The 25,651-nt window shown below is 34.9% G+C and overlaps 2 protein-coding genes and 1 long non-coding RNA gene across 3 annotated transcripts; 2 read left to right on the top strand and 1 right to left on the bottom strand.

Annotated features, from left to right (window-relative positions):
* Positions 1 to 4,205: 4,205 nt before the first annotated feature.
* Positions 4,206 to 13,768, bottom strand: irf4b (interferon regulatory factor 4b). The gene is made up of 9 exons (XM_087298243.1): positions 13,293 to 13,768; positions 12,973 to 13,170; positions 11,499 to 11,685; positions 11,278 to 11,363; positions 11,094 to 11,196; positions 10,908 to 11,015; positions 8,679 to 9,011; positions 6,186 to 6,298; positions 4,206 to 6,062 (listed from the first exon to the last, which is right to left on the bottom strand). Exons 2-9 carry the CDS (start codon positions 13,168 to 13,170, stop codon positions 5,895 to 5,897), a joined length of 1,296 nt encoding a protein of 431 aa, XP_087154369.1. The 5' UTR covers positions 13,293 to 13,768; the 3' UTR covers positions 4,206 to 5,894.
* LOC141379247 (uncharacterized) lies at positions 10,725 to 14,569 on the top strand. The gene is made up of 4 exons (XR_015518457.1): positions 10,725 to 10,782; positions 10,905 to 11,010; positions 11,097 to 11,217; positions 11,508 to 14,569. It is a non-coding gene; the product is annotated as an uncharacterized LOC141379247 (long non-coding RNA).
* A 3,348-nt stretch (positions 14,570 to 17,917) lies between these two features.
* si:dkey-25e12.3 lies at positions 17,918 to 24,454 on the top strand. Its single transcript, NM_001025555.2, is given in 5 exon segments — positions 17,918 to 18,507; positions 20,329 to 20,446; positions 23,287 to 23,356; positions 23,463 to 23,583; positions 23,689 to 24,454. Coding segments are annotated over 5 exon segments (483 nt in total). The 5' UTR covers positions 17,918 to 18,384; the 3' UTR covers positions 23,740 to 24,454.
* The last annotated feature ends 1,197 nt before the right edge of the window (positions 24,455 to 25,651 follow it).

Raw genomic sequence — 25,651 nt, 5'->3', positions numbered from 1 at the left:
ATCTATTACAGACATCACTAGCCTCTCACGGTTCTTCACTAGTCTTTCACAGACATCACTAGTCTATCACGGGTCATCACTAGTCTTTCACAGGTCATCACTAGTCTCTCAAAGGTCATCACTAGTCTCTCAAAGGTCATCACTAGTCTCTCACAGGTCATCACTAGTCTCTCACAGGTCATCACTAGTCTCTCACAGGTCATCACTTGTCTCTCACAGGACATCACTAGTCTTTCACAGTTCCTCACTAGTCCATCACTAGTCTTTCACAGGTCATCACTAGTCTTTCACAGACATCAATAGTCTTTCACAGGTAATCACTAGTCTTTCACAGACATCACTAGTTTTTCACAGGTAATCACTAATCTCTCACAGACATCACTAGCCTCTCACGGTTCATCACTAGTCTCTCACGGGTCATCACTAGTCTCTCACGGGTCATCACTAGTCTTTCACAGACATCACTAGTCTCTCACAGGTCATCACTAGTCTCTCACAGGTCATCACTAGTCTCTCACAGGTCATCACTAGTCTCTCACAAGTCATCACTAGTCTCTCACAAGTCATCACTAGTCTTACACAGACATTACTAGTCTTTCACAGGTCATCACTAGTCTTTTACAGTTCCTCACTAGTCCATCACTAGCCTCTCACAGTTCTTCACTAGTCTTTCACAGACATCACTAGTCTATCACGGGTCATCACTAGTCTTTCACAGGTCATCACTAGCCTCTCAAAGGTCATCATTAGTCTCTCACAGACATCACGAGTCTCTCACAGGTCATCACTAGTCTCTCAAAGGTCATCACTAGTCTCTCACAGGTCATCACTAGTCTGTCACAGGTCATTACTAGTCTCTCACAGGTCATCACCTGTCTCTCACAGGACATCACTAGTCTTTCACAGTTCCTCACTATTCCATCACTAGTCTTTCACAGGTCATCACTAGTCTTTCACAGACATCACTAGTCTTTTACAGATAATCACTAATCTTTCACAGACATCACTAGTCTTTCACAGGTAATCACTAGTCTTTCACAGACATCACTAGCCTTTCACGGGTCATTACTAATCTCTCACAGACATCACTAGCCTCTCACGGTTCATCACTAGTCTCTCACGGGTCATCACTAGTCTCTTACGGGTCATCACTAGTCTTTCAAAGGTCCACTAGTCTCTCAAAGGTCATCACTATTCTCTCACAGGTCATCACTAGTCTCTCACAGACATCACTAGTCTCTCACGGTTCATCACTAGTCTTTCACAGACATCACTAATCTCTCACGGGTCATCACTAGTCTTTCACAGGTCCTCACTAGTCCATCACTAGTCTTTCACAGACATTACTAGTCTTTCACGGGTCATCAATAGTCTCTCACATGTCATCACTAGTCTCTCACGGGTCATTACCAGTCTCTCACATGTCATCACAGGTCATCACTAATCTCTCACAGGCCATCACTAGTCTCGCGTGGTCACTAGTCTCTCACATGTCATCACTAGTTTTTCACGAGTCATCACTAGTCTCTCACGGGTCACTACTAGTATCTCACATGTCATCACTAGTCTTTCACAGTCATCACTAATCTCTCAGGTCATCACAAGTGTTTCACAGACATCACTAGTCTCTCACGTGCCATCACTAATCTCTCACAGACATCACTAGTCTCACATTTTATCAATAGTTTCTCACATGTCATCACTAGTCTCTCACAGACATCACTAGTCTCACGTTATCACTAGTCTATCACAGGTTATCACTAATCTTATCACTAGTCTCTCAGGTTATCACTAGTCTCTCACAGGTCATCATTAGTCTCTCACATTTTATCACTAGTCTCTCACAGCTCATCGCTAATCTCACGTTATCATTAGTCTCTCACATGTTTTCACTAGTCTCTCACGTTATCACTAGTTTCTCACATGTTTTCACTAGTCTCTCATGTTATCACTAGTCTCACACCAGTCACCACTAGTCTTTCACTGGACATCACTAGTCTCTCACAGATCATCACTAGTCTCCTTTTATCACTAGTCTATTACATTTTATCACTAGTCTCTTTTACAGATCATCACTAATCTTACATTATCACTAGTCTCTCACAGGTCATCACTAGTCTCTCACAGGTCATCACTAGTCTCTCACAGGTCATCGCTAATCTCACATTATCACTAGTCTCTTACATGTTTTCACTAATATCTCACGTTATCACTAGTTTCTCACAGGTCATCACTAGTCTCTCACAGGTCATCGCTAATCTCACATTATCACTAGTCTCTTACATGTTTTGACTAGTCTCTCACGTTATCACTAGTTTCTCACAGGTCATCACTAGTATCTCACATGTTTTCACTAGTCTCTCACATGTTTTCACTAGTCTCTCACGTTATCACTAGTCTCTCACAGGTCATCACTAGTCTCACGTTTTCAGTAGTCTCTCACATACGTCACTAGTTTCTCATAGGGTCTTCACTAGCCTCTTGTCTGCTCTGATCTGCCTGTTTTATGTGTAATGGGATTTGTTGTCCTGTATTGAAATTGCAGTCTGATTGACATTGCTGAAGAAGCTTTTGATAAACCTTTGCTTTCATTCTGCATGCAGCTGAATAAGAGGTCCATGCCACTTCCTTCACCATCTTCCATTGACCTCTTTGTGCATTTTCAGTTCTTTTTTGTCAGTTTGACAACAAACACAATGTTTCATATCAGACTGAAAATAAATGAAACTTTTGGCCCAGTTCTTGGTCTACATAAAGCACAGATTAGTCTCACCGAGAAAGATTCTTACCTTGTTCAATGCTGAACTGGCCTGCAGCTGCAGAGATGAATTGATTGTCCATTGCGGTTTAAAACACCATATGAAAAAACTGAATATTTAAACTGCCTGGCTATTCACATTATTGAGAATTAATATTAATAATTAAGGAGATAACCACATGTTGCCAGATTAACACCAAAACTGGAATGAATGGGAATCTGGAAGTGTTTTATATATATCCGGCCACTTTATTAGGTACACCTGTCCAACTGCTCGTTAGCTCAATTTTTTAAATCAGCCAATCACATGGTAGCAACTCAATGCATTTAGGCATGTAGACATGGTCAAGATGATCTGCTGAAGTTCATACTGAGCATCAGAATGGGACAATTGAAGACTGTCACCAAAATTGGACAATAGAAGATTGGAAAAAAGTTGCCTGGTTTGGTGAGTCGATTTCTGCTGCAGCATTAGATGGCAGGGTCAGAATTTGGCATCAACAGTATGAAAGCATGGAGCCATCCTGCCTTGTATCAATTGTTCAGGCTGGTGGGGGTGGTGGTATAATGGTCTAAGGGCTATTTTCTTGACACAGTTTTGGCCCATTAGTACCAACTGAGCATCGTGTCAACACCACAGCCTACCTGAGTTTTGTTGCTGATCATGTCCGTCCCTTTATGACCACAGTGTACCCATCTTCTGATGGCTACTTCCAGCAAAATAACACACCATTTTGTAAAGTGCCAATCATCTTAGACTGGTTTCTTGTACATGACAATGAGTTCACTGTACTCAAATGGCCTTCACATTCAACAGAATTCAATCCAATAGAGCACCTTTGGGATGTGGTGGAATTGGAGATTTGCATCATGAATGTGCTGCCAACAAATCTGCAGCAACTGTGGATGCTCTCATGTCAATATAAATCAAAATCTTGGCAGAATATTTAGTATTTATCTAGTACCTTGCTGAATTTATGCAACGAAGAATTAGGCAGTTTTGAAGGCAAAAGGGGGTCCAATACCGGTACTAGTAAGGTGCACCTAATAAAGTGGCCGATAAGTGTATAAATACTTCAGAATAATTTCATTAGTTAAAATGCATAAAAAACTGCCTTTCCATTGCTGCTGTAATAAACACTAAGCAATAATTTTAGAAATTGTAGCTTGCTCTCTAGTTTGATTTTATTTGTGTGTGAATGAAGAGTTTATTTGCAAAAACTTATATTGTACATTGAAGAGAAAACTTGCAAAAAATATATATTTATACAAATAAGTAGAACCAGAGCTTTTAGCAGTTTTCAGAAATCATGTATTTACATTGACTATAAAAAAGTTCAATTGCCTAAATTCTAAAAACAATGATTTACGGGTTTTGCAAAAACTCTTAATTTATATACATCTATTTACTGACCTTAAAATTAAACAGTCAATAACCAGTACACTCTTTTTAAATAGGTTTTTGCACTTTTTTTATTAAAACCAAAAGCGACACCAAATTTGACCTATTTTATCTCAATAGCAAAAAAAACAGCAAAAGTAGTGGAATAAAGAGTAAAACAAGTATTATACAGACTAAGCTATCAAAAAGAGCTGCCTTATGAAAACTTTTGTCAACTTTCTAAACTCATAAGCTATATACATCAAAATCTTTGGCTTTTACATTCTGAATGCAGTACATTGAGCCAGTCAAAGCTAATATTCACACTTTACATTCTCTTGTCATGTCAGCAAACAAGTAACACATTTAACGGTAATAAAGACACAATAAATTCATAGTACTGTACAAAAGATTTGCATCTTTTCAGTAGTAAACAATACACAACTTGTCTGAATGTCTCATTAGCACTAGATTATTCTGGAGGGATTCTGCCCAGTTCAGGTGTCCTGAAGCTTAGCAGAGTTATAACATATGCCATAACAATTTAGCTTAAAAAAAGTCAAGTTTAGAGATTCCATATTGTACATATTGAAACCCTGAGATCACAACCTCATTTGCATATTGATTAAACAAGAAAGGCACCTGGTGTTGATAACTGCTTGTCCATCATCTGTTCATAAACAGGATTTCATAACCCTAGGTTAAAAAGTGGTGCAAACCCACTTTCAAATTCATAAGTAGCTTAAAATTATTGTTCACCTCAAGTTTTTCACCTCGTACGATATGCTTTAAGACATAAAGCCATATATCTGCAGAAATGGCTCTCCAACTGGTCTTCCAACTGAACCTGTTTTTTCCCTAAAGGTTTGTTCTCCATTTCTGTCAAGTGGTGGAGTTTTAGTTTCTACCCACGATCTATGTTTCCATTCAAAGACGCGAGTTAGATTTAAATGTAAAACTGGAATATCACATAAAACATTAAAGCGAATTATTAGCAAATAAAGCACGTTTCCTTCCAATGAGTGAAAGAGAACAAAATCATCCCCCTGATAAACTAGTGCCAATTATCAAAAGTAATTATTTATTTTGCTGAATTGAGAGTAGGTACTCTCAGCCTTTTTTTCTCTAATATAATAACTTATTTGCACCTCAAAAGACAAAGAAGAAATAAGCTGTGGCTTTACAAGGAGTGAGGCCGCTAACACGCGTTTTTTCTTTCTTTTAGGATAAAACGTTTTGTCTGATCATCCATTTTTAATGCACATTTTCAGTATGCTTGCGCTTCTTGGCATTTCCAATATTTTTTATGCACTTTTTCAAAATGTGCATAAAAAGAGGTGGATAGAAACATAGATACTGTCACCTTTGGCTTGCTTTATTTTAATTTGCATTGAACTGAACTGAATCATCAGCGAATTCCTTAGAACTAAACCAGCATAGTTTGGAACTGAAATCGTCAAATGAACTGAATTGGCCTTGACATATTGATAAACAAACACTGACAAAACTTCATAGCCCATTTGTCACTGCAAAGCTGCTTTGACAATTTGCATTGCACAAAGTGCTATACACTAAAAATAAATGTGACTTGACCATACAGCAGAAGTTATTGAGCTCAAGTGTCATTCGCTTCTCAGTATTCTTCAAAATGTCTACTTGTATGTTCCACAGAAGGAAAAGGGTGAAGGTGAAGTCAGCCTTTAACCCAGGATTAAAACTTGCTTTATCCCAGGGTTAAACTCAAGGTTTAGCGGGTCAGTTTTGCGGGCCGCTGTTGTGGTGGTGTGTGATGACCCTGTGGTAGTCTTGGGTGGGTGAAAGGCTGTGTTCAGGTGGCAGGTGCTGGAGCTCATGGCTGCGGATGTAGTTCATGCTGCCCGGGTGAGTGAGGATCAGAAGCTGGCGAGCGAACAGTGGCTCAACCTGTGACACAATGAATAAACAAGTAAGTTTACATAAAATTGTTGTGTTTTGTGATAATTATTAATCAGTTTTTACAGAAGCATAAACAGAAGAATGTCAGACGTCCAGGATTAAAAGACGCACCTGCACTGTGTAGGTCCTTCTCGGTCTTTGACCCTCAGTGCTTTCATCTTCAAAGAACAGCAACACTTGGGAACACGGCGCAGGACGGGCATGAAGAGTGTAGCTCTGCAACTCTGTGAGGGAAAACAACAAGGAGACGTTTTATTCACAGTCAGCTACGGGTGAGGTCAGAAAAAACATGCTAGAAAGAAGAAAGGCAATAACTGTGATCTAGAGTGGAGATCTACAATGTCATTGAAACAGTTGAAAGTTGGTTTGCTTTTGAAAGATGTCTTTTGTTACTTGAGTAATTACATTATTATTATCATCAGGGTGTCCGCGTGGTCTTAAAGTATTAAAAGTTGATAAATCATTTATGAGAAAATTAAGGCCCTTTAAAGGTATTTAAAAATCTTAATCACGTTTTTATGAGGTCTTAAATTTAGTTCAAGCGTTGTCCAATGTGTTTGACTGTATAGTGTTTGAAAGAGAATTATTTTCCTTCTAACATTAACAACGGTGTGCTCAATCCACGAGATTGGTTTGGGTCGGGGATTGTTTGGCCAAGCTTCTCCATCCGGGTGATGTCACGTAATTTGTGACAAAGGCAGGAAGGTGATGTGTCGCTCTCCACATGTAGCGAAACCATAGAGTGAAACAGCTGGCAAAATGGGAAAATGTAAGTTTAAACATTGCCTGAAGCCTGTCGCTGAATACAACCGCGTAATTTATTCTTTCAAGCTTTGATTCTTCCGAGCTTATTTGGTTTCTGTTGAATGGTTGTGCTTCATTGATTTATTGTACTACACCTGTTTTTTAACTGTTTATAATGTAAAGGTTTGATACTGATTAGAACTAGATTAAAAGGTCTTTAAAAAGTCTTAAGTAAAACCTTTAGAATTTGTGCATATACCCTGTATTACAATATAAATAGCTATTCTCTATTTGATTATATTTAGAAATGTCCAAACTGAATCTTCAGCTTCATTATTGCATCCTTTAGTGTAACCTGATTTTTAAATATAAAGTCTAATATAGTGATTTGTTGTTCAAGAAACATTTGAATGTTGAAAACAGTTTGGATCATTATTTTTATGGAAAACTTTTATGGTGCCAAATAAATATGTTTACAAAAAGTAAACCACTGCTTTAGCATAGACCTGTAAATAAAATTTCTAACTTAAACTGCTGGAGAACAGACTTAAGGTTGTGAGTTCTAGAAGTTTATTGTTACACTGTAAAAAAATTTATTTTAAAAAGGTATATTACTTAAAAAAGAAAAAAGTGAGTAAGGCTTTTGCCTAAAAAGCAACAAGTTGACTTTACTTAGTGAGTAAACCCGTTGTTACTTGGAACTGTTATGTTGACTTAATTTTAATTTTTAATTATGCACATAGTTCATTTAATGAACTATTCTAAGGAAATGAGTGTACTTTCAAATGTTACCACAGACAAAATGTGACTAATTTTGCTTTGCAACTTAACCTTTTCATATCACATCCATGATTATTTCTTGAACCTTTAATAAGTTTCATAAAAACGTGTTGAAGTACAACATTAAAAGTCAAAAATGAGCAATCAGCACCATAGTGTGCCCACAATACAACATCTTACTCAGTATTTATCTTTATCTTCCAATTAAAGGTCGATTGAAATGACCAGTTTTAAGGAGTCATCAAAAAACCTCAGTATTTTGCTGTGCTTGTCATAGTGTATTACTCAATTGTAAATGTCTCATAACTGAATTTTTTTTTCTTCAGACTACACATGTATTTTGTTTTCTTTCCATACTGTGAGCTTCATGTTTATTATGGCACATGTGACTTGTGTGGTATTTGAGTGGTGTTCATCATCTGCTGGAAAACGAGCTTCAAAACACTCAATGAATTTGTGATGGGTGGTGGGCGCGAGCTAGTAGTAAATCAGATGACTGACGCTGCGACTCTCACTAAATGGCAAGCCACAAATGTTATGACACACTATTTACTGTAAAAGCTTTCTGACGTGTTTGTTTACTGTAAAGCTTGTTTATCTTTGGAGATGGGCAAACAAGATGATGCATACAAATAATGAATTTATTAGACCGAAGAATTACAGTTTCAAATAATTGACAGTCATTTCTTACGAAGAACGATGAGTGATTTAGTAGCCTGTTCTGTTTTCACTTAAAGGGATTGTTCACCCATACATATTGAAATATACACAGTGAAAATGTCCAAACCTTTGTGAGTTTCTTTCATCAGTCGAACACAAACTAAGATATTATGAAGGATGTTGCACACTGGTAGCCATTGATATACATAGTAGGAATGAAAAATAGTATGGAAGTCGATGGCCACCAGTTTCCAACATTTTTAAAAATACCTTCCTTTATGTTCAACAGAAGAAAGAAACTCAGTCTGTTTTAGAGTAAATGGATTGTGAGTAAATTATGACAGAATTAAAGTGTTTGGAACTGCCTTCAGATCATGTGGTTGATAATTGTTGTAATCATGAATGTATCATTCTAGTCACCTGTGATGAAGAGATGAGTGTCCAGCAGTTTGCAGTTCTGCTCTCGCTCCAGCTTGTTGGGTTTGTCTGTCGGTGGTGCGTGAGCTCCTGTCCAGTACACCCTGCAGGGGCAGCATCGGCGGGCGTAGAGCCCATCAGGAGCCATCCAGAGAATAACGCCCCGCTCCAGAGGCACCCCATCAGCATGAGGCAGTTCAACCAGTTCTGGAGCCCCAGGTGAGGCGTAGGCCTGTCCCTCTCTGCTGGGGCCCAGCTGACAGCCCTCAGGACTGCTCACGGTCACCTCTCGCACCAGCGCGTCTCGGTAAAACACCATCACATGCAGGCGATAATCTAATCAAAAGGAAGACACAATTTAAATAATTTCAAAATGGCCTATTGAACTAGTGAGTTTAAATTATTAAAATCATAATGTGAGCCTTTGCTGGGAAATAAGTTGGACTACTGTTTTGATAATCCCCTCATCTACCTCTCATTTAGTCTGTTTGAACTCCGCCTGTTTTTTTATACCCGACTGAAACATTCACATCTGCAATTCAGATTCCATCTAAACAACAATTAAAGCTACTAAGTCCCGCCCTCCGCTGCATAAAACAAATGCTGGATAAGTTGGCGGTTCATTCCACTGTGGCAACCCCTGATTATTAAAGGGACTAAGCTGGAAAGAAAATGAATGAATGAATGAGTGAATTTGCTAATACAGTACGTCACAATTTAGCAAAACAAATCAATCAAGTAGGGTCTTTCTGCGGACTGCAAGACAGTGGCGTAACTTATAGTATGTTATAGAGGCGTAACTTACAGGGGCGTAAGCGGAGACCTATGTCAAAACTATGTTGTCGGCCAGATGGCGCTGTACATCAGCTATTAACAATCTACACCTACTCCACACCTAAACCCAATCATCACAGTTATGCACGTCTACGCCTTCCCTAAACCTTAACCCAACCATCACAGCTATTAATGTCTACAACTACCCCAACCATCATAGTTATTAATGTGTAAAACTACCCCAACCCTTAACCCAACCATCACAATTATTAACGTCTACACCTTCTCCAACCCTTAACCCAACCATCACAGTTATTAACCTCTACACCTTCCCCAACCCTAAACCCAAGCCGTCAAAGGTTTTAACGTACAGCCGCGAGATGCTGAGGCTTTCATACTTGACAAGCTCGCCGTTGTACTGTTATTTGCAACCACAGGGGGCGATGCTGAGTAGGCTAAGTTGCATGGTGGAGTTGCTAAATGAATAAATATATATATCAAATGAGTTGGTTGGATAAATTGGGAGAAAACTCATGAAAACATTTGGTGAAAATGTTCTCTGTTCCGCCATCTTGCCAACAACATCTCGTTGTGACATCTGGCATGGTTCAATGGGACATTGATAACTGAAAGTTACGCCTCTCTAACTTACCAAAAATTATGCACCTTCATATTACATCCTGCCTTGCAGTTCGCAGACAGATACACTTGGATTTGATGCTAAATCTGCTACATTTGCCCAAGCTTTAAATGTCATTTTTGATCTTTTGTTCATTCTGTATTTTAACATTTTGTGATGAATTTTAGTTTTTGGTGTTTTAATCTTCATTCATTTAGACAAAATAGTAATGAATGTTATTGTTGCGTATAATTATTAAGCTTTATAGCTATTAACATTTTGTTGTCATTCTATAAGGAAAATTGTAACACTTATGTTCAATCATATATATCGTCTGCTTTGTTAATATTTAGTTTCAAGGATTTTTGAGGTTTGTTTGTCTCCTACTTTTTTTTTATTATACTTAATTATACTTTGTGTTTTATCTGTGTCATTGTAGTGCAGATTTTTCACCACCTTTTCTCTTTTTAATCACAATACGCAGTATTTTAAATGGATAATTCGCCCACAATGAAAATTCTGGCATCATTTTTTTCACCCTTGCTCCAAACCTGTTTAAGTTTCTCTCTTTTGTTGAACAGATAATAAATATATATGTTCAAAATAGCTGTAAACCTGTAACCATTCACTTTCAAAGTATTTGTTTTTACTTTACAGGTTACAAGTTACAACATTTTTCACAATATCTTATTTTTTGTTTGGAACCAATTGAAGGTGAGTAAATGATGATTTTTTTTTTTTCTTCATGTGAACTATCCCTTTAGGATCAATTCTAGACTCTTATTTAGCCGTTCAGTATGTCAGCGTGTTTCTGATCACATGCATTTGTAATACAGTACCTGAGAGTGCCATGGCCTCAGCAGACCTCATGCTGGTGTCCAGAGTGAAGGGTGACGGCTGTGGATCAGATGCATTACAGCTGTAGAAGGAGCCACTGAACTGGTAACCTGCACATACACAAATACATCAATGCAATTGCAAGCTGCATGAACTTCCTTATAGTTTCTCTCAAAAACACACTGTACCAGGGTCCCAGCGTGAAGTGTACGGGCTCTGGCTGTACGAGATGTCAGAGAGGGTGGGATACTCCCTCCATCCTCTTTCTGCTGGAGAAATGTAGTTGCACACCTGTAGTGACAAGCACATATGGTGAGTGATCCAAAACACAAACAAACCAAAGGAGGAGTTAAAATGTTGTTTAGTTCTAACCTGAGATGGTGCTGGTGCATAAGTTGGATGCATTGGATAATTGGGAGAGCCTGAGTTAGACTGCGAGTCTTCAATAGATCTGGATCCTGCAACAGTTAAACATTACATTGTTTTTCACTGAGGCTTTACTCTGCTTGATAACCTTCATTGACAGTATTATGAAATATAAAGGTGCTGAATGTTGATTTTCAGAGTGCAGTTGATTTTTTTTTGTCTCTTGCCTTTTTTAGATCCTTCCGGGACAATCCTATATACTTTATAGGGGTCCGATATGTCAAGTTGACTGCGCTCCACAATCTCCTCGAAGTCATTACTTTTATTAAGAGCACAACGAAGACGTGTTTTCCAGGTTGGTGGGTCAGGTTTGTCGACCCCTTCACGGAATTTGCCTTTAAACAGAGCCCAAGCCTGCAAAAAAGTAGGATATGTCAATATATGAGTCCATCAGATGTCCATAAAAAAGAGAAATATTAGGTTTCAAATTATTTTTGTTTTTTAGTTTTTGTTGATATTTGATTTACAGTTTTAGTGTGTAAACTACTGTACACTTCGTGAATATGTTTCCTTCCTACCTGATTACACACTTTCAAAACAAACACAATAACAAAAAAACAAACAAACAAACATGAGTATCAAAAGTGTTTACCTGAGGACAAAATATGTGCTAACTCATTTATATATGTGTCAAATACTATATATTAGACAAATTAATTATATTATAAATGTCCTGTGCAGTTTTTTTCCTGAGAAAAAAAAAATGTAGGCCTATTTCATACATTTACCATAATTAACAGAATATTCTTTGGGCATTTCTTTAGTCAGGGATGTTCATTTAGAACAGATCACAGTGCAGCTCAAAAACAGTAAATTAACATTTTAATTTTTTTTACTTTTCCTCTTAAACTTTAGACCACTAAGTTTTACTAATTTGCCAAAAAATGTCAAACTATACTTAAATATGAGCCTTTATTTATTCAACAGGTCATGTATTGTTTAATTTTTATATCGATAGCATATCTGTTACACTGAATAACATTACAAACTTCCAAGTGGACACTATACTTGAATTTAATATACTTTCTACAAATTTAAAAATCGCTTTTGCGAAATTTAATTCAGACACCAAAATCGGGCTCCCCTGCGACCCATGTGCGAACAGAAATATGCAAACAATGCACAACTTAATTGTTCAAGCCAGATACAATATAACTTCAGCTATATAATTATAGATGTATTTAACTTCACGCTGCTAGATAAATATAAAAAGCTGAATTTATAAACATGCTTTGTAAACTATTTATGTGTGTTTTAATAACAAAACCGAGCATCAAGACATGCTTCTCTACACTCTCTGCTCCATAACTATTAGAGGAATAATGTGGTAACTTTAATTTTACTGTCCACATGTGTGTTATTACATGCAATTATATTACAGCAAACCTAGTATTAAAAGTTAATCTTAATCCTTATATAAAACAAAAATAAATAAAACATACTTTCGCATTATTATTTTTTTAAGTGAACACGTTTAATTACTTTTTAAGTGACTTTATATTATAATATATCACCTTTTACCAGCTTTTTGGATGTCAGTTATTTTTACTTTGTTCTTAAATGCACAATTAGCCTATTAGCAGAGTAAGACTGCTGCATGTTTCAGTTGCTCATCTCCCTCCACGTTCAGAGTGACTGTACCTTGAAGAGCGCAGCATCCTCGTCCCTGTTGTAGTCCTGTTTGCCCGCGTGCTTCCACGGAATCCGAAAGATGCTCTTCTCGTCGTTCTCCCATACGAGTCCAGGGTATTTTCCAGTGTCCACCTGCTCGATCAGCCACTGGCGCAACTTTCCGTTACCGGAGCTCCCCGTCATCCCGCGCTCTTCATCCGAACACATCTAAAATAAGAAAAGAAAACTTTATCATTCAGCTCGTATCATTATGAAACTAAACGTACAAAACGGCAGATAAATGAACAACAAAAATTGCAATAGAGTCTTAAATGAAAAGGTATGCGTACTGCAGAAGGTACAGGAGCGCGTGCTGGTCTTTCTCACAGCTTTCGAGTTTTGAAATGTGTCAGTAACGTAGTTCAGCTTTCGACCGCGACTTTTCTTCAATCGTTTGCATCTAAGGAGCGGGGCGGAGCCTTCGACGCGCACACGATTCCACGCACCTGCAGTGCGCGTGAGAGATGACGGACGTCCCGTAAACAGGCGGGGGCTGCTGCACATGTTAGGCTATATTAAACCCACGCCACCAAAGCGGGACTTTCAGCGTTTAATAAAAGAATATTCATTTCTTTGAATTCTTTGACGTTAAAATGTCAGCTGCTTGTCAACAGGTGTTATTTTAGAACAGTTGTGTTGTCAAGTTTGTGGCTCGATTCCAAAGTGGGTACAGTGAAATGCAGGCTATCAGCTCGTTAAACAATATAAGAAAACAAATTAAACTATAGGTAAACTTGACTCTGACAGGCCCTTTGACAGCCTGATTAAAGGGGTTTTTCTTATCTATGAAAAAGTGGTCTTTTTTTTTTTTTTTGCAGTTATTCGCTTATTTTCTATTTAACTATAAATATTTAAATACTGGATTTAGGTGATATTTTAAGCACTTTTTTATCTGGTGGTTAGTCTGATGGTCATCATAACAAAATATTTTCTGAATAGTTAGAATAATGAAATATGATAAATATGTATTTTAAAAATACAATTGTATTACATCATGTACATTATCAAGGTCTTGAAACTTTTACAGCCTACATTGTGAAAAAGGTTCCTCACAATTCCGTCATGTTGTCCAAACACAAATAAATTTAATTTAAGTAAATTGAATGTAAAACAATTAAGTTGTCCCCCAAAAATAAGAATTGTTTTGATTAAGCTCATTTTAAAGAAGCAGTTTAAACAACCAGCAAAAATCTTTGTCTTTGTGAACTACCTATTTGTAGGCTTATATCTTATTTATAAACTCACTGATTTGTGGTTTGTTGATGTCTGGCAGTGGTTTGCTTTATGAATGTTCCTCAGTACTATAGACATTTCAGACTACCTGTATTAGCATTCTTAACTCACAGAGGCCAATGAACATTTTTTTACAGTTGTAAAAGTAAGTACACACACTGCAATTTTGTCATCTGCTGCTTTGAGTGATCTTCTCATTGCAGAATGATGCCGGTTGACTGGCAATGTTTTAATATTCATCATCTTGGGAAAAAAAAGTTCTGAAAGTGATTTTAGCGATAATGCTATGCAAGATCTAGGTGACTTTCATCGATATTAAAGAAGAATTTGAGCTAAAACCGTGGGTCTTGATGATTCATAGTGAAAATCTGCTACTTTTGAGAGTGTAAAAAAAGCAAAACCATGAAAATGTTTTAAAGGTATCTTAAAGCGAAATGATGGATCAGTGCGAGAAACTAAAGAAATAGTTCAGCCAAAACTGAAAATGATGTCATGTACATGTCAGAAAGTCGTGTCAGTTTGAGCTTCTTTGTTTAGTTGAATACAAAAATCTTGAAAACAAGTAACCTACATATTATTTGCTTTTCCTACTAAGGATGTCAGTGGTTATAACTTTCCAGCATTCTTCAAAATAATAATTTCTTTATGTTTAGCAGAATAAAGAATCTAATGAAGGTTTGGAAACACTTGAGGTCAAATAAATAGTAAGTACATTTTTATTTTGTGGTGGATTATCACTTTTACATTGTTTACATCTTTAATCCACAGCCTTGACAATGGTCTACTGAAGAAACAATTCAGTCAATTAACAGCATATTCTCATTGTGAATGGACTACATCTCTTTAAAACCTGTATTAATTATGTATACAGCATACTTTCTTTACAATTACACTAGACTATGTGTCACATATACAGCCATGTGAAACAGTTAGGCCACCCTATTGAAATTTATACATTTCTCTACCAAAAAACTTAGCAGGTCTTATAATTTGAAATTTAAAGCCTCAACATGACACCACATCTCACAACGTGTCATCATTTAATTAACAGAATAAAGTCGAGATAGGAAAGCTACAGGGGAAAAACCCTATGACCCATGATTAAGATGCTTGTAGATCCACTTGTATGTTCTTATCAGTCTCTTACTTAGATCATTCTGGAGGAGTTTTGAGTTTTTTTGGGCACCACTCTTGCCATAGCATTTTAGTCAGAATGAGTCTGGACTTTGACTGGACCATTGCAAAACCTTGATATATTTTCTTCTGTTCAATTGTAGATTTGCTGGTGTGTTTTGGGGATCATTGTTAAGGTTCATGACCCAATGGTTGGTTAAACTTTAGCTGTTGCACGGGCATTGCTTTAAAGGGATAGTTCACCTAAAAATAAAATGCTCTCACCTCCAAGTGGTTCCACACCTTTAGGAGTTTTTTCTGCCATTGAACAAAAGAGAAGATATTTTAAAGAATGCTGGAAACCTGTAACCATGGCCTACCAAACAGGAAAAACTGTAACACTTTACATAATAATCCCTGAATAATGATTTATTAATGTGTAAGCTAAATAATATTTTATTATAAACTAACTTTACCTTCAACATGAGTTCGTTTGTAAATGATTGTAGCTTACTTGTTAGTCAGGTTTGGGATGCTGTCCCAGGAGAGAACCCTGAGCTCGGAGATAATTCAACCCAGGGCTCCCGTCTGGTCAGTAAGTAAAAAGGGGGGTCTGAGATGAGGTAGGTCTCGAGAGCTCCCTCTTTTAAAAGAAGGAAATGAAAGAGATGGGGTGGAAGGTGGGATTCTTCCAAAACAAAGAAAAGGCAGTAGAGCAAAATTTGTCTCTTGATTGTAGGCTTGGATCAATCTGATTGGATTTTTGTTGATTACAGATGAGAGACCAGTAGTGATTAATCATATCACATGCTTCTCTCGAAATTAGTTTGTAATCTTTACTTAGTTTAAGCTAAATATAACCAATATGCTCTTGTGACCTGCTAATATCTTTATGTCATTGCTTTACTTGGAGGGGCACGTTATCAATAACTCATTATCATTAACTCATTCTTAACTTCTTATGGACTTAAACTGTTCATTTTGATGTAGATAGAACACGTTTCGATTATTTCTAATGTCAGATGTGCAGAAGTGTTACATTTACACATGGGAGTTCATGAAAGAATGAGTTAATGATAATGCCTTAAATCATCATTAGATCTCAATGATGTTTAATGTACATATTAATTACATTATTCAGTTACAGCTATAATAATGTGTTGGCAGAAAAACAAATTCTATGGAAGTCAATGGTTACAGGTTTCCAACATTTTTCAAAATATCTTCTTTTTGTGTTGCAGCAGAAAGAAGTTAAAACATTTGAACTAAGTATAGGACGAGTAAAAGCTGGTGACTAGTTAATGCATTTAATTATCAGTTTCTGGCTTATTTTTGGTCACGCAATATGTTGTTGTTGTTCATCTGATGTTTTATTTCCCAATGTAAAGACCTGCTAAAGGTTTAATAATTGCTTATAGCATATATTAAACACTGAAATTTAACAGGGTGTCTGAACCTTTTCACAAGATTGTGAACATTTGACACAATCAGAATAATAACCATTACAAAACTGTAACCTTAATGTGAATCGTGTTAGTGTGTTTTTATAATGTCTGGTCTGAACTATCAAGTGTTATTGCTGTTGTTTAGTATTTTTTCTGCATCAAAAAGTTTCAGACTGATGGAGTCTAGTCAGTAAGGCTGATCTGTGTCTGTTTGTAACCAGCAGAGGGCAGTGACAAATAATTTTTCGATGAGAAAAATCAACGAACACCAAATGAGTAAACAATAAAACTTTAATATTATTTTATATCTGAACGTTAGCGTAGGCTACCAGATTTTGTGAAAATCTAGATTAGTGACAGTGGCAGACTATGATTTGATGGGTTCGTTTCTGATATAATGGAGTCATGTGTTCATAATGGGCTTTATTAATTTTTTAATAAAGCTATCACAAAAAGTAACACTTAAAAGTGTGTGTGTGTGCGCGTGCGTGCGTGCGTGCGTGCGTGTGTGTGTGTGTGTGTGTGTGTGTGTATAAAATATATATTTTTATTGTTCTTAGTAATCAGAAAAGCATGCATACACACGTGTCATAAATAAATAGAATCATCAGTATTTAATTTTTTTTTTCATTACATTTTATTTTTGGTTTAAAAACACGACAATATTTTAAAACCTAATAATGATGGAATTAATATAGTTTGACATTTTTACAGATTTGCAGTGATAGACATTTATGAAAAATGTGTAATGTTGTATTGGGTAATTTGAAGTTCATAAAACTATTAAATGTTTTATTTACACATTTATATAACATGGAATGTTCTAAAAAATAAATATCAAAATACATAATTTGCTTTGAACAAAAGAAATTATACCAACATATTGAAAAAAAAATATATTTCAATATTTAATACTTCATATATCGGTTATTCAAAGACATCATAGTCAAATTTCACTTTTAGATGCAAGTTCCTTTTATTAAACACACTCTAGATTGTCTTTAAATAAATTATAAATTATTATACTTATAAAACTTATTAATAAAAGTATATTTAAAAATATTGAAAGCTACAGCTGGTGTGACATCATCAGGTCACATGACCATCAAATGACAGTTGTGAATATTTCAAAAGAAATACAAAGTAGGCTGCAATATTCGCACAATGTAACTATTTTAGTGTCCGCTAACAGCGCCTGCTCCTGTGAGTTCAAATGAATACTGCAATGTGAGTAAGTGTGTGACGGTTTTAGTGAGAAAGACTATTAAGCCTTGTCTCGCCTTGTCACTCCGTTAATTCTCACCTATTACATTGTATTTTCATGTTAGACGCCTTTTTTCGTGTCAAGCTTTTTAACGACAATCTCTGGATTTGCTCAAACCGAAAGTGTCAGGACGCACAGTGCTAAAACCGTAAGCAAAATTTATGAAGTTTTATACACGCGACTAACGTAATACTGTACTGTATCACCGAGACTCTGTCATAAAACTGATGAGCTCATAGGATTTAAATGGAGGAACACGGAAGAGCGGTTGACACAATTTACTGGAAACTTAAGAGGCGGTTTCGGTTTGCCGGACATTGAGCCAGAATGTGTGATAACAGCTGTTTCTGTGAAAACAAGCAGGATACCATAGACAAAAGCCTGGACAAAACGTGTATCTTCTGTACCATCGCGAAGGGCGATGATCGATACACTGAGATACTCGCAGAGGTACGTTAAGTTGCTCTTATCTCCATTTCTTCTTTCACTTCCATGAATTGGCAGATTCACTCCTCTTTCTAAAGCTAATGTTTTATATAATTTTACATGTTTATAGTGTTCTTTACGAAGAGGAAGTTTTAGTTGTTGTCACTCTAATTTGAAAAATTAAGCCGTCATAATAAACATTAAAAGGGCTGGTCCAGTTATCAAATGCTTCGAGATCTATTCACTGGGGCGGTAACATGACAGAGGACAAATAGTTGTAGAGATTTTTGCTCTTATATTGTAATCAGATGTTTATATGTTGTTTTGTCCAAACCTATATACATTTATAAATATCAAATTAAAAATAAGTTAAAACTGACGTAGATTCTGACCTCATCCGCGTGACAGGGGCGGGGAAACCCCGAAAACTTACCCACGGAGTGGAAAGATAGATACGTGTCGTGTGTGTGCACACAATATATCCTGTAAATGATTTAGTCCTATCCTGCTGTAATGCTACTAGTAAATATTTTTTTTATTTTCCATTAAATACTCCAATCGTACGTATTAATTAGCTAAACCAGTATTTAGATACTAGTAAAGTGATAATAGCAGAGTGCTTATTCATTAGATAGTCCTATAGTACTTGGTTCATTAGTCATTATTTTGTTGATAGCAACAAGCCCCAAGAAGCCATGAATTACATTGAATTGAATTTATAACAGGTAATGGTTGTTGTTAGGCACAGGGTGAAACAGATAGTCTGTTTGCTGCTTAGCTGCTACTATCTATTTAATAGACAATAGCACACATATATAGGCTAGATGGATAGTACTTATTTAAAATGTCAATAGTAAGAATTTATTTTTAAAAGTAATGTTTTTAGTTGATCTCTACTGTGGCTACTAGTAAAAGTTACAACAGTTTATTAGGTCTAATAAATAAGTAGTACCTATGAATAGCTTAAGATTTAAGATGTAATGATTAAGTAATAATAACCATCATTTAATGAATGTTTACAGGGAATATTTTAAAAAGATAGTAGTCACTTGGAATAATTATTAGCTAGAAATAAATATGTGATATTAAAAACAGTCTCTGTTGGAATTCATACTATAGTCAATACTTCATTTTTATGTCACTTACAGATTCCTGTATAAGTCAATGGGAGGAAAAGACAGATTTTTAGCCATCACTGAGTGTAATATTTACTTAAGTACATTTGTGCAGATATATTTTATTTAGTTTTTATATTAATTTAAATAATTATAATAATTTATTTGATTCATCTACAAAACAGTGATAGTTTATATTATATTTGTTTACCAATTGGATTTGCATTGTAAACCCTAAAAACAAGTTAAAAGTTAATAAGTGTTTAGTTATTATGCTCCCAAAAAATCCCCATAAATTTACAGATTTAAATTTACAAAATGTCTTCAGATTCTGTCTGACCCTGCTAATGACTAATTACTACTGTCTAATTAATAGTTAAGAGTATCTATTGAGTAACAGCTATAATATGTAAATTAAAAAAATAAGCATTAGTAATTAAGTAGACAAGTACTTATTAACAAAAATACTAGTCCCTCAAAATTAAGTACTAGAGTCATAAAATGTATACTGGAACTTTGCATATATGATAAAACATCTTGCCATATACAGTGCTGATTCTGCTGAACAAACAATATAATAAAATGGACACTGGTACTTTGAATATATGATAAAAACAACTTTCGTAGTATTAAGCATAGTCATTTTGTTGTGCCTAAATTGACTTCTATTTAATATATCTAGCTGTAGATGAATATAATGTGATTATTGTTATTGTTTATTTTTGGACAGGATGAGGACTTTGTTTGCTTCAGGGACATCAATCCAGGTGCACCTCATCACTACTTGGTTATACCAAAGAAACACATCTATAGCTGTTTGTCGCTCTATGCAGATGACATAAGTCTTGGTAAGATTGTGTGTTTTTTGTGGAGTGGCATTTGATTATTTGTGAGTAACCGTGATTTAGGAATAGCTTTTATACTTGCAGCCAGCAGGGGACAGCAACAGACAGAAATTAAAAATGGGCTTTATGCACATCTTGTGTTATTCAGTCAATGAATGATGAACTTCCAGTGAAATGTTTATGTGGCTATTTTCAATTTCATCAGGTTCCTTTTACAGCATTGACGTTGTAATGTAATTCAATTATAATCAGTTAAATACACTTAAGCATTCATGGTTGTAACAGCGTAAAAATAGATGACAAATCGTTTAAATGCAGGCACCGTCATTAGCAGCAGGCTAGCACAGTAATTCCATTGAATATACTGGGGTAAAATTCATTTCCATGTTTTAAAGACATGGCACAGAAAAAATATAATTTTATTAATGTAATGCAGTGCTTCTTGTTAGATCTGAGGCCCACTTTATATCGAATCTCAGCCAGGCAGTAAAGATCACTGTTTTTTTTAAAGAAATCAGATCCTAAATGCTGTGATTTTGTATGGGATGATTGTTCAACAGAAGGCCTGGGGCTGGCTGACTGAAATTAAAAGCCTGTGTGCATATACCCCATTGAAACCTGATCAGGGTTTCTCTGAGTCTTAAAAATATATGTAATATATAGAGTTTAAGGCATTGAAAAGGTTTTACATCAAGTCATTCCATTAAAAGTTCAATACATGCAATGTAAAAAAATGATGTGTCAATCTGTCATGACAACATGTTATTAAGCTAACAACATATTTAATAAGTTAATAAATCAGGTTTCAACTAAAATATTTAAGGTGTACAAAATTTCAACTGAATATTTAAGTCAGTTTGATTATTGTAAGTTTAGATGACTAGAACAGTTCATCTGAACTAAAAGCAATAAGGCGGAAATATGTCTTTTACAGTGTATAAGAATATATTAGTATTTTTACTTCCCAAACATTATTAGATCAACATTTACTTGATTTAAAACAGAGAATTAAGTCTTAAGTCCAAAGTTGTACAAAAGTATTTATGGGTAAAACATGAACAAATGTCTGAGTGAAATTAGGCCTGTCACAATAATCATTATTTCAACTTATCATGCAACACATAAGCATAACCTCAATCATTTTTGGTGATGCAATATATATCACCCATACATAAACATCAATTCTAGCAAGAATTTAGCTCATTGTGCAACCTCTCTATTCTTATTGGATATGTCAGTGTCAGTATGGTTAATAAAGCGCAGTCGTATTTACTATAAATTACTATAATATATTTTTTATGTGGGACCTTAACAACTGAAAAGAGATCTGGTAGCAGATATTGTAGCCTTGGTTACTTTTTACCTTGTACTCTTTTTTTTTAACATTTATTTGTTATTTATTTGTTTAGGTGATGCGTTTTCACCGTCTGATTCCAACACCTAACTATTAAATTGTTAAAATAACTAGGATTGAATGAAATATTATGTGTTCTTTGGAAGAGTGTATACTTGCATTGTGATGCTATTATATTGTCATTCTGGCATTATATAATGAGTGGCATAAAATCTTGCCACTTATATTAAATATTGTCCTAAATGACAATAATAATTACATTTATCACAATATATGTTGGTGCAATATATTGTACAACAAAAAACAGATATTGTGACAGGCCTAGGTAAAAATTACTTTTTCATTTAAATTAAGTAAATTCTTTTCAGACCACTGGCATTTATATATTCTTATTCTAATGGTAAACTTGAATTTTGAACATTTTGATGAACATTTTAATTAATTTCCATTTAAAACGAGAACTAAGCTTCTTATTTGATACCATTTTGTCTCCAGAGTAAAATGCATTGCACTTGAAAACAAGACATACAGAGGAAGAAGTGCATTATAAGTCATTTCCAAGATCTAGTATTTGCGTTCATGATTTGTTTGACTAATCAAACTGAAAACCACATTTGTTAACAAGGGGGTAAAATCAAATATTTTCAAATATATTTCGACCCACAATTGTGCTTTTTAGAACCAAATATTTTTTTTGCTTGTTTGTTTGTTTGTTTTAGCTATTCTTAATAAAACAAATTGTGTAGTCTAAAATCTGGAATATTTTTGTTATTTTCACCAATTGTCATTTTATGTGCTAAATAGCAAAACATTTTATTTTATTTTATTTTTATTTTGTTTTAAAGGGTACCTATTATGCAAAAATCACTTTCATAAGGGGTTTAAACACAGTTATGTTGCAAAAGTCTCTGAATATAACCTGTTTCTAATAGTAAAAAATATATATAATTTTTCTTTTACATCCCACTTCATAAAAGCAGAAACAATTTGATTGACATTCTCCCATTATACGTGTCATCAGAACAGGAAATCCCCGTCAATTAGTGACGATTTCTCGCTTATTAGCATGGGATGTTAGTCCTGTTATTTAATCTGCCACTCTGCTGACACGTAGGCATTTGTAGCTCCGCCCTCTTTTTAAAAAAAGCACAACCTTATTTGAATTTAAAGCAACAGTCACCAATGTGGCACAATTAGGATTTAAGCCTAAAGATGCAGTTTCAAAGAGTTATAAAACCAAAGAGTCCTATATTTTGAGCTGAAACTTCACATACACACTCTAGGGACATCAGAGGCTTATTTTACATCTGGCAAAACGAGCATCATTTAAATTCTCAAACAAAAAATTCTATCTCTCTAAAACAGCACAACACAATGTTGATGATATGGTTAATGTTTAATTTATTTTAATAATAATAATATTTAAATCACATAAACATAGAGAGATTATATAGGAAATGTATGAATAAATTGTGATTATTATTTGCAGTTAGGGGGATGGCAGAGATGGGAAGAAATGTACTGAAAGCCAACAATGTGACAGATTTGAAAGACATCAGGTATGCCTTTCTTTCATTTTTCATTCATTTTCATTTTTCATTATCATTTATCAAGTGCTAATTTTGAGTGAAGCTAGTATAAAATGAGAATGTGATCGTATTTCAGTCTAGGTTTCCACGTGCCTCCGTATATCACCGTCCCACATCTGCATCTACATGTTCTTGCACCTTACAGCCAGCTGTATAAATGGGCAATAAATAAATTTAGAACCAATTGGTACATAAACGTGAGTAAACTAAAGCTATTTCTTATTATTACACTTGGTTGTATATAAGTTCATAAAGTTTGACAATTTTTTTTAGTGTTTCAGTTTGTTTTTTGTGCCTTATAGGAGGAGAAGACTGTTGAGATTCTGATGAAGGGAAAAACTCAGATGGTCTAAAAGGGATTTGTGCTAGATCTGAATCTTCATGAATCTTTGTCTGAGGAAACTTGAAATCCCAAGCCACTTTATTGAAGATTAGGGTCACTGCAAATTTCATATTTTTATTTTATTTACTACTGAAGCCTTTTTTTTTTACTAGAATGGAAGATTTATATTACTGACAGTTACTAACAAAGTGTGATATTTATTGTTATTGCATAGTCTGTTATTCACTTTATTCATTTTAGATCACAGTCCACATGCTTTATTGTCAGCAATGATCAAATACCATAGTATTATTATTAATTATTATATAAGAATCAGAGGTCATTAAAGCTCATTCATTCATCATTCATTTTCTTTTCGGCTTAGTCCCTTTATTAATCTCGGGTTGCCACAATGGAATAAACCCCTAACTTATCCAGCATATGTTATACACAGTGTATGCCCCTCCAGCTGCAACCCATCACTGGGAAACACTCATTTACACACATACACTAAGGACAATTTTAGCTTACCCAATTCATCTATAGCATGTCTTTGGATTTGTGGGGGAAACCGGAGCACTCGGAGGAAACCCACGCGAACACGAGGAGAACATGCAAACTCTACACAGAAATGCCTCAATAAAGCTCAGTATATACTTATTCATATATTGATGTACATGCATTCTAATTGATGATATATAAATGATAATTTATCTATATTTATGTTTTGAATAAAACCTTTTTTTCTGAAAGCGGCTGATCATTTCTGAATATTTAAATAAAAATGTTGTGATTAAGAGCTTTTTTTATTCTTATAAATTAAAATTATTAATTAAATAACAAAACATATTTTTATTCTTAAAAAATAGCACCTTTTACCACATTCAGATGTTTCATATGTTTTTTAGACAAAACTTGACTAACTCTTTTAAAAACTTTTTAATAACAAATAAAAACTCTTATTCTAACTAATTTTTTTCAAAACAAAAAAGCAGTCAATGTTCATTATAACAACCTGTATGGATTAAAACAAATGTCACCATTTTACTTAAATGCATACATAGTTCCCATCCAGAAAAACTAAGAATTTCCTTGTAATTATTTCCATAGCTGTTTAGATATATTTATTCCCGTTGTTGCTTTGATTGAACTTTTTCTTGTATTTCTGTGTATTTTTATTATATTTGTGTAAATTGCTTTGAGGTTCCTTTTTTTAAAACGCCAGATAAAAATACTAAAAGAATAAGTTTTTAGTCATTATTATAAAAGATTGTTTTTTTGTTAAAAATAGATCACATCTGTGGCATGTATGGTATTTTAGGAATAAGGAAATGTTAGTCATGTGAGAAACAGCATCTGTGTAGTTATAAAGTTCATGCATAAACTAAATAAAAAGTTTACACATGAATGTTTCCCCATTCTAACTAGACAAAATTAGACAGGCTAAAAAGAGAGCGAGAACTTTCTATGAGAATGTTTTCTTTGTGGTGTCAACGTAACATGGAACCTGTCTCAGTTGATGTGAAATTTTAAAGAATGGCCTAATTTATATGAAGTGTTATATTATTAGAGTGTAATTGTTTTTTAATAATTCAATGGACTGTAGTCAATTATTCTGTTTATATGGTTTATAAAACTTAAGGTTGTATTGGTAAGAGGTTGGGTAACACTTTATTTTGGTGATCCATTTGAGTATTAGTAGACCTTCTGCTTAATATCTGTTAATACTGCTCTTTCAACAGACATTTAACTGACTATAAGAAACTTTGGAAGTACATGTCAACTTACACTGACCCTAACCCCAATGTAACAGTCTACTTATAATCTAATGAGAATTAGTTGGCATGAAGATGCAATATAACTTCAATTCAACTAACGCACCATCAAAATAAAGTGTGATCAGAGATTGTATTTTACGATTTTGTTCTTCAGCTCCTATGTGT

This window comes from Danio rerio, chromosome 20 (genome assembly GCF_052040795.2).
Source record: "Danio rerio strain M-AB ecotype USA chromosome 20, GRCz13ab, whole genome shotgun sequence".
Classification (NCBI taxonomy): domain Eukaryota; kingdom Metazoa; phylum Chordata; class Actinopteri; order Cypriniformes; family Danionidae; genus Danio; species Danio rerio.
Note: the sequence above shows the minus strand (reverse complement) of the source record. Positions and strands in the feature narration are given on the sequence as shown.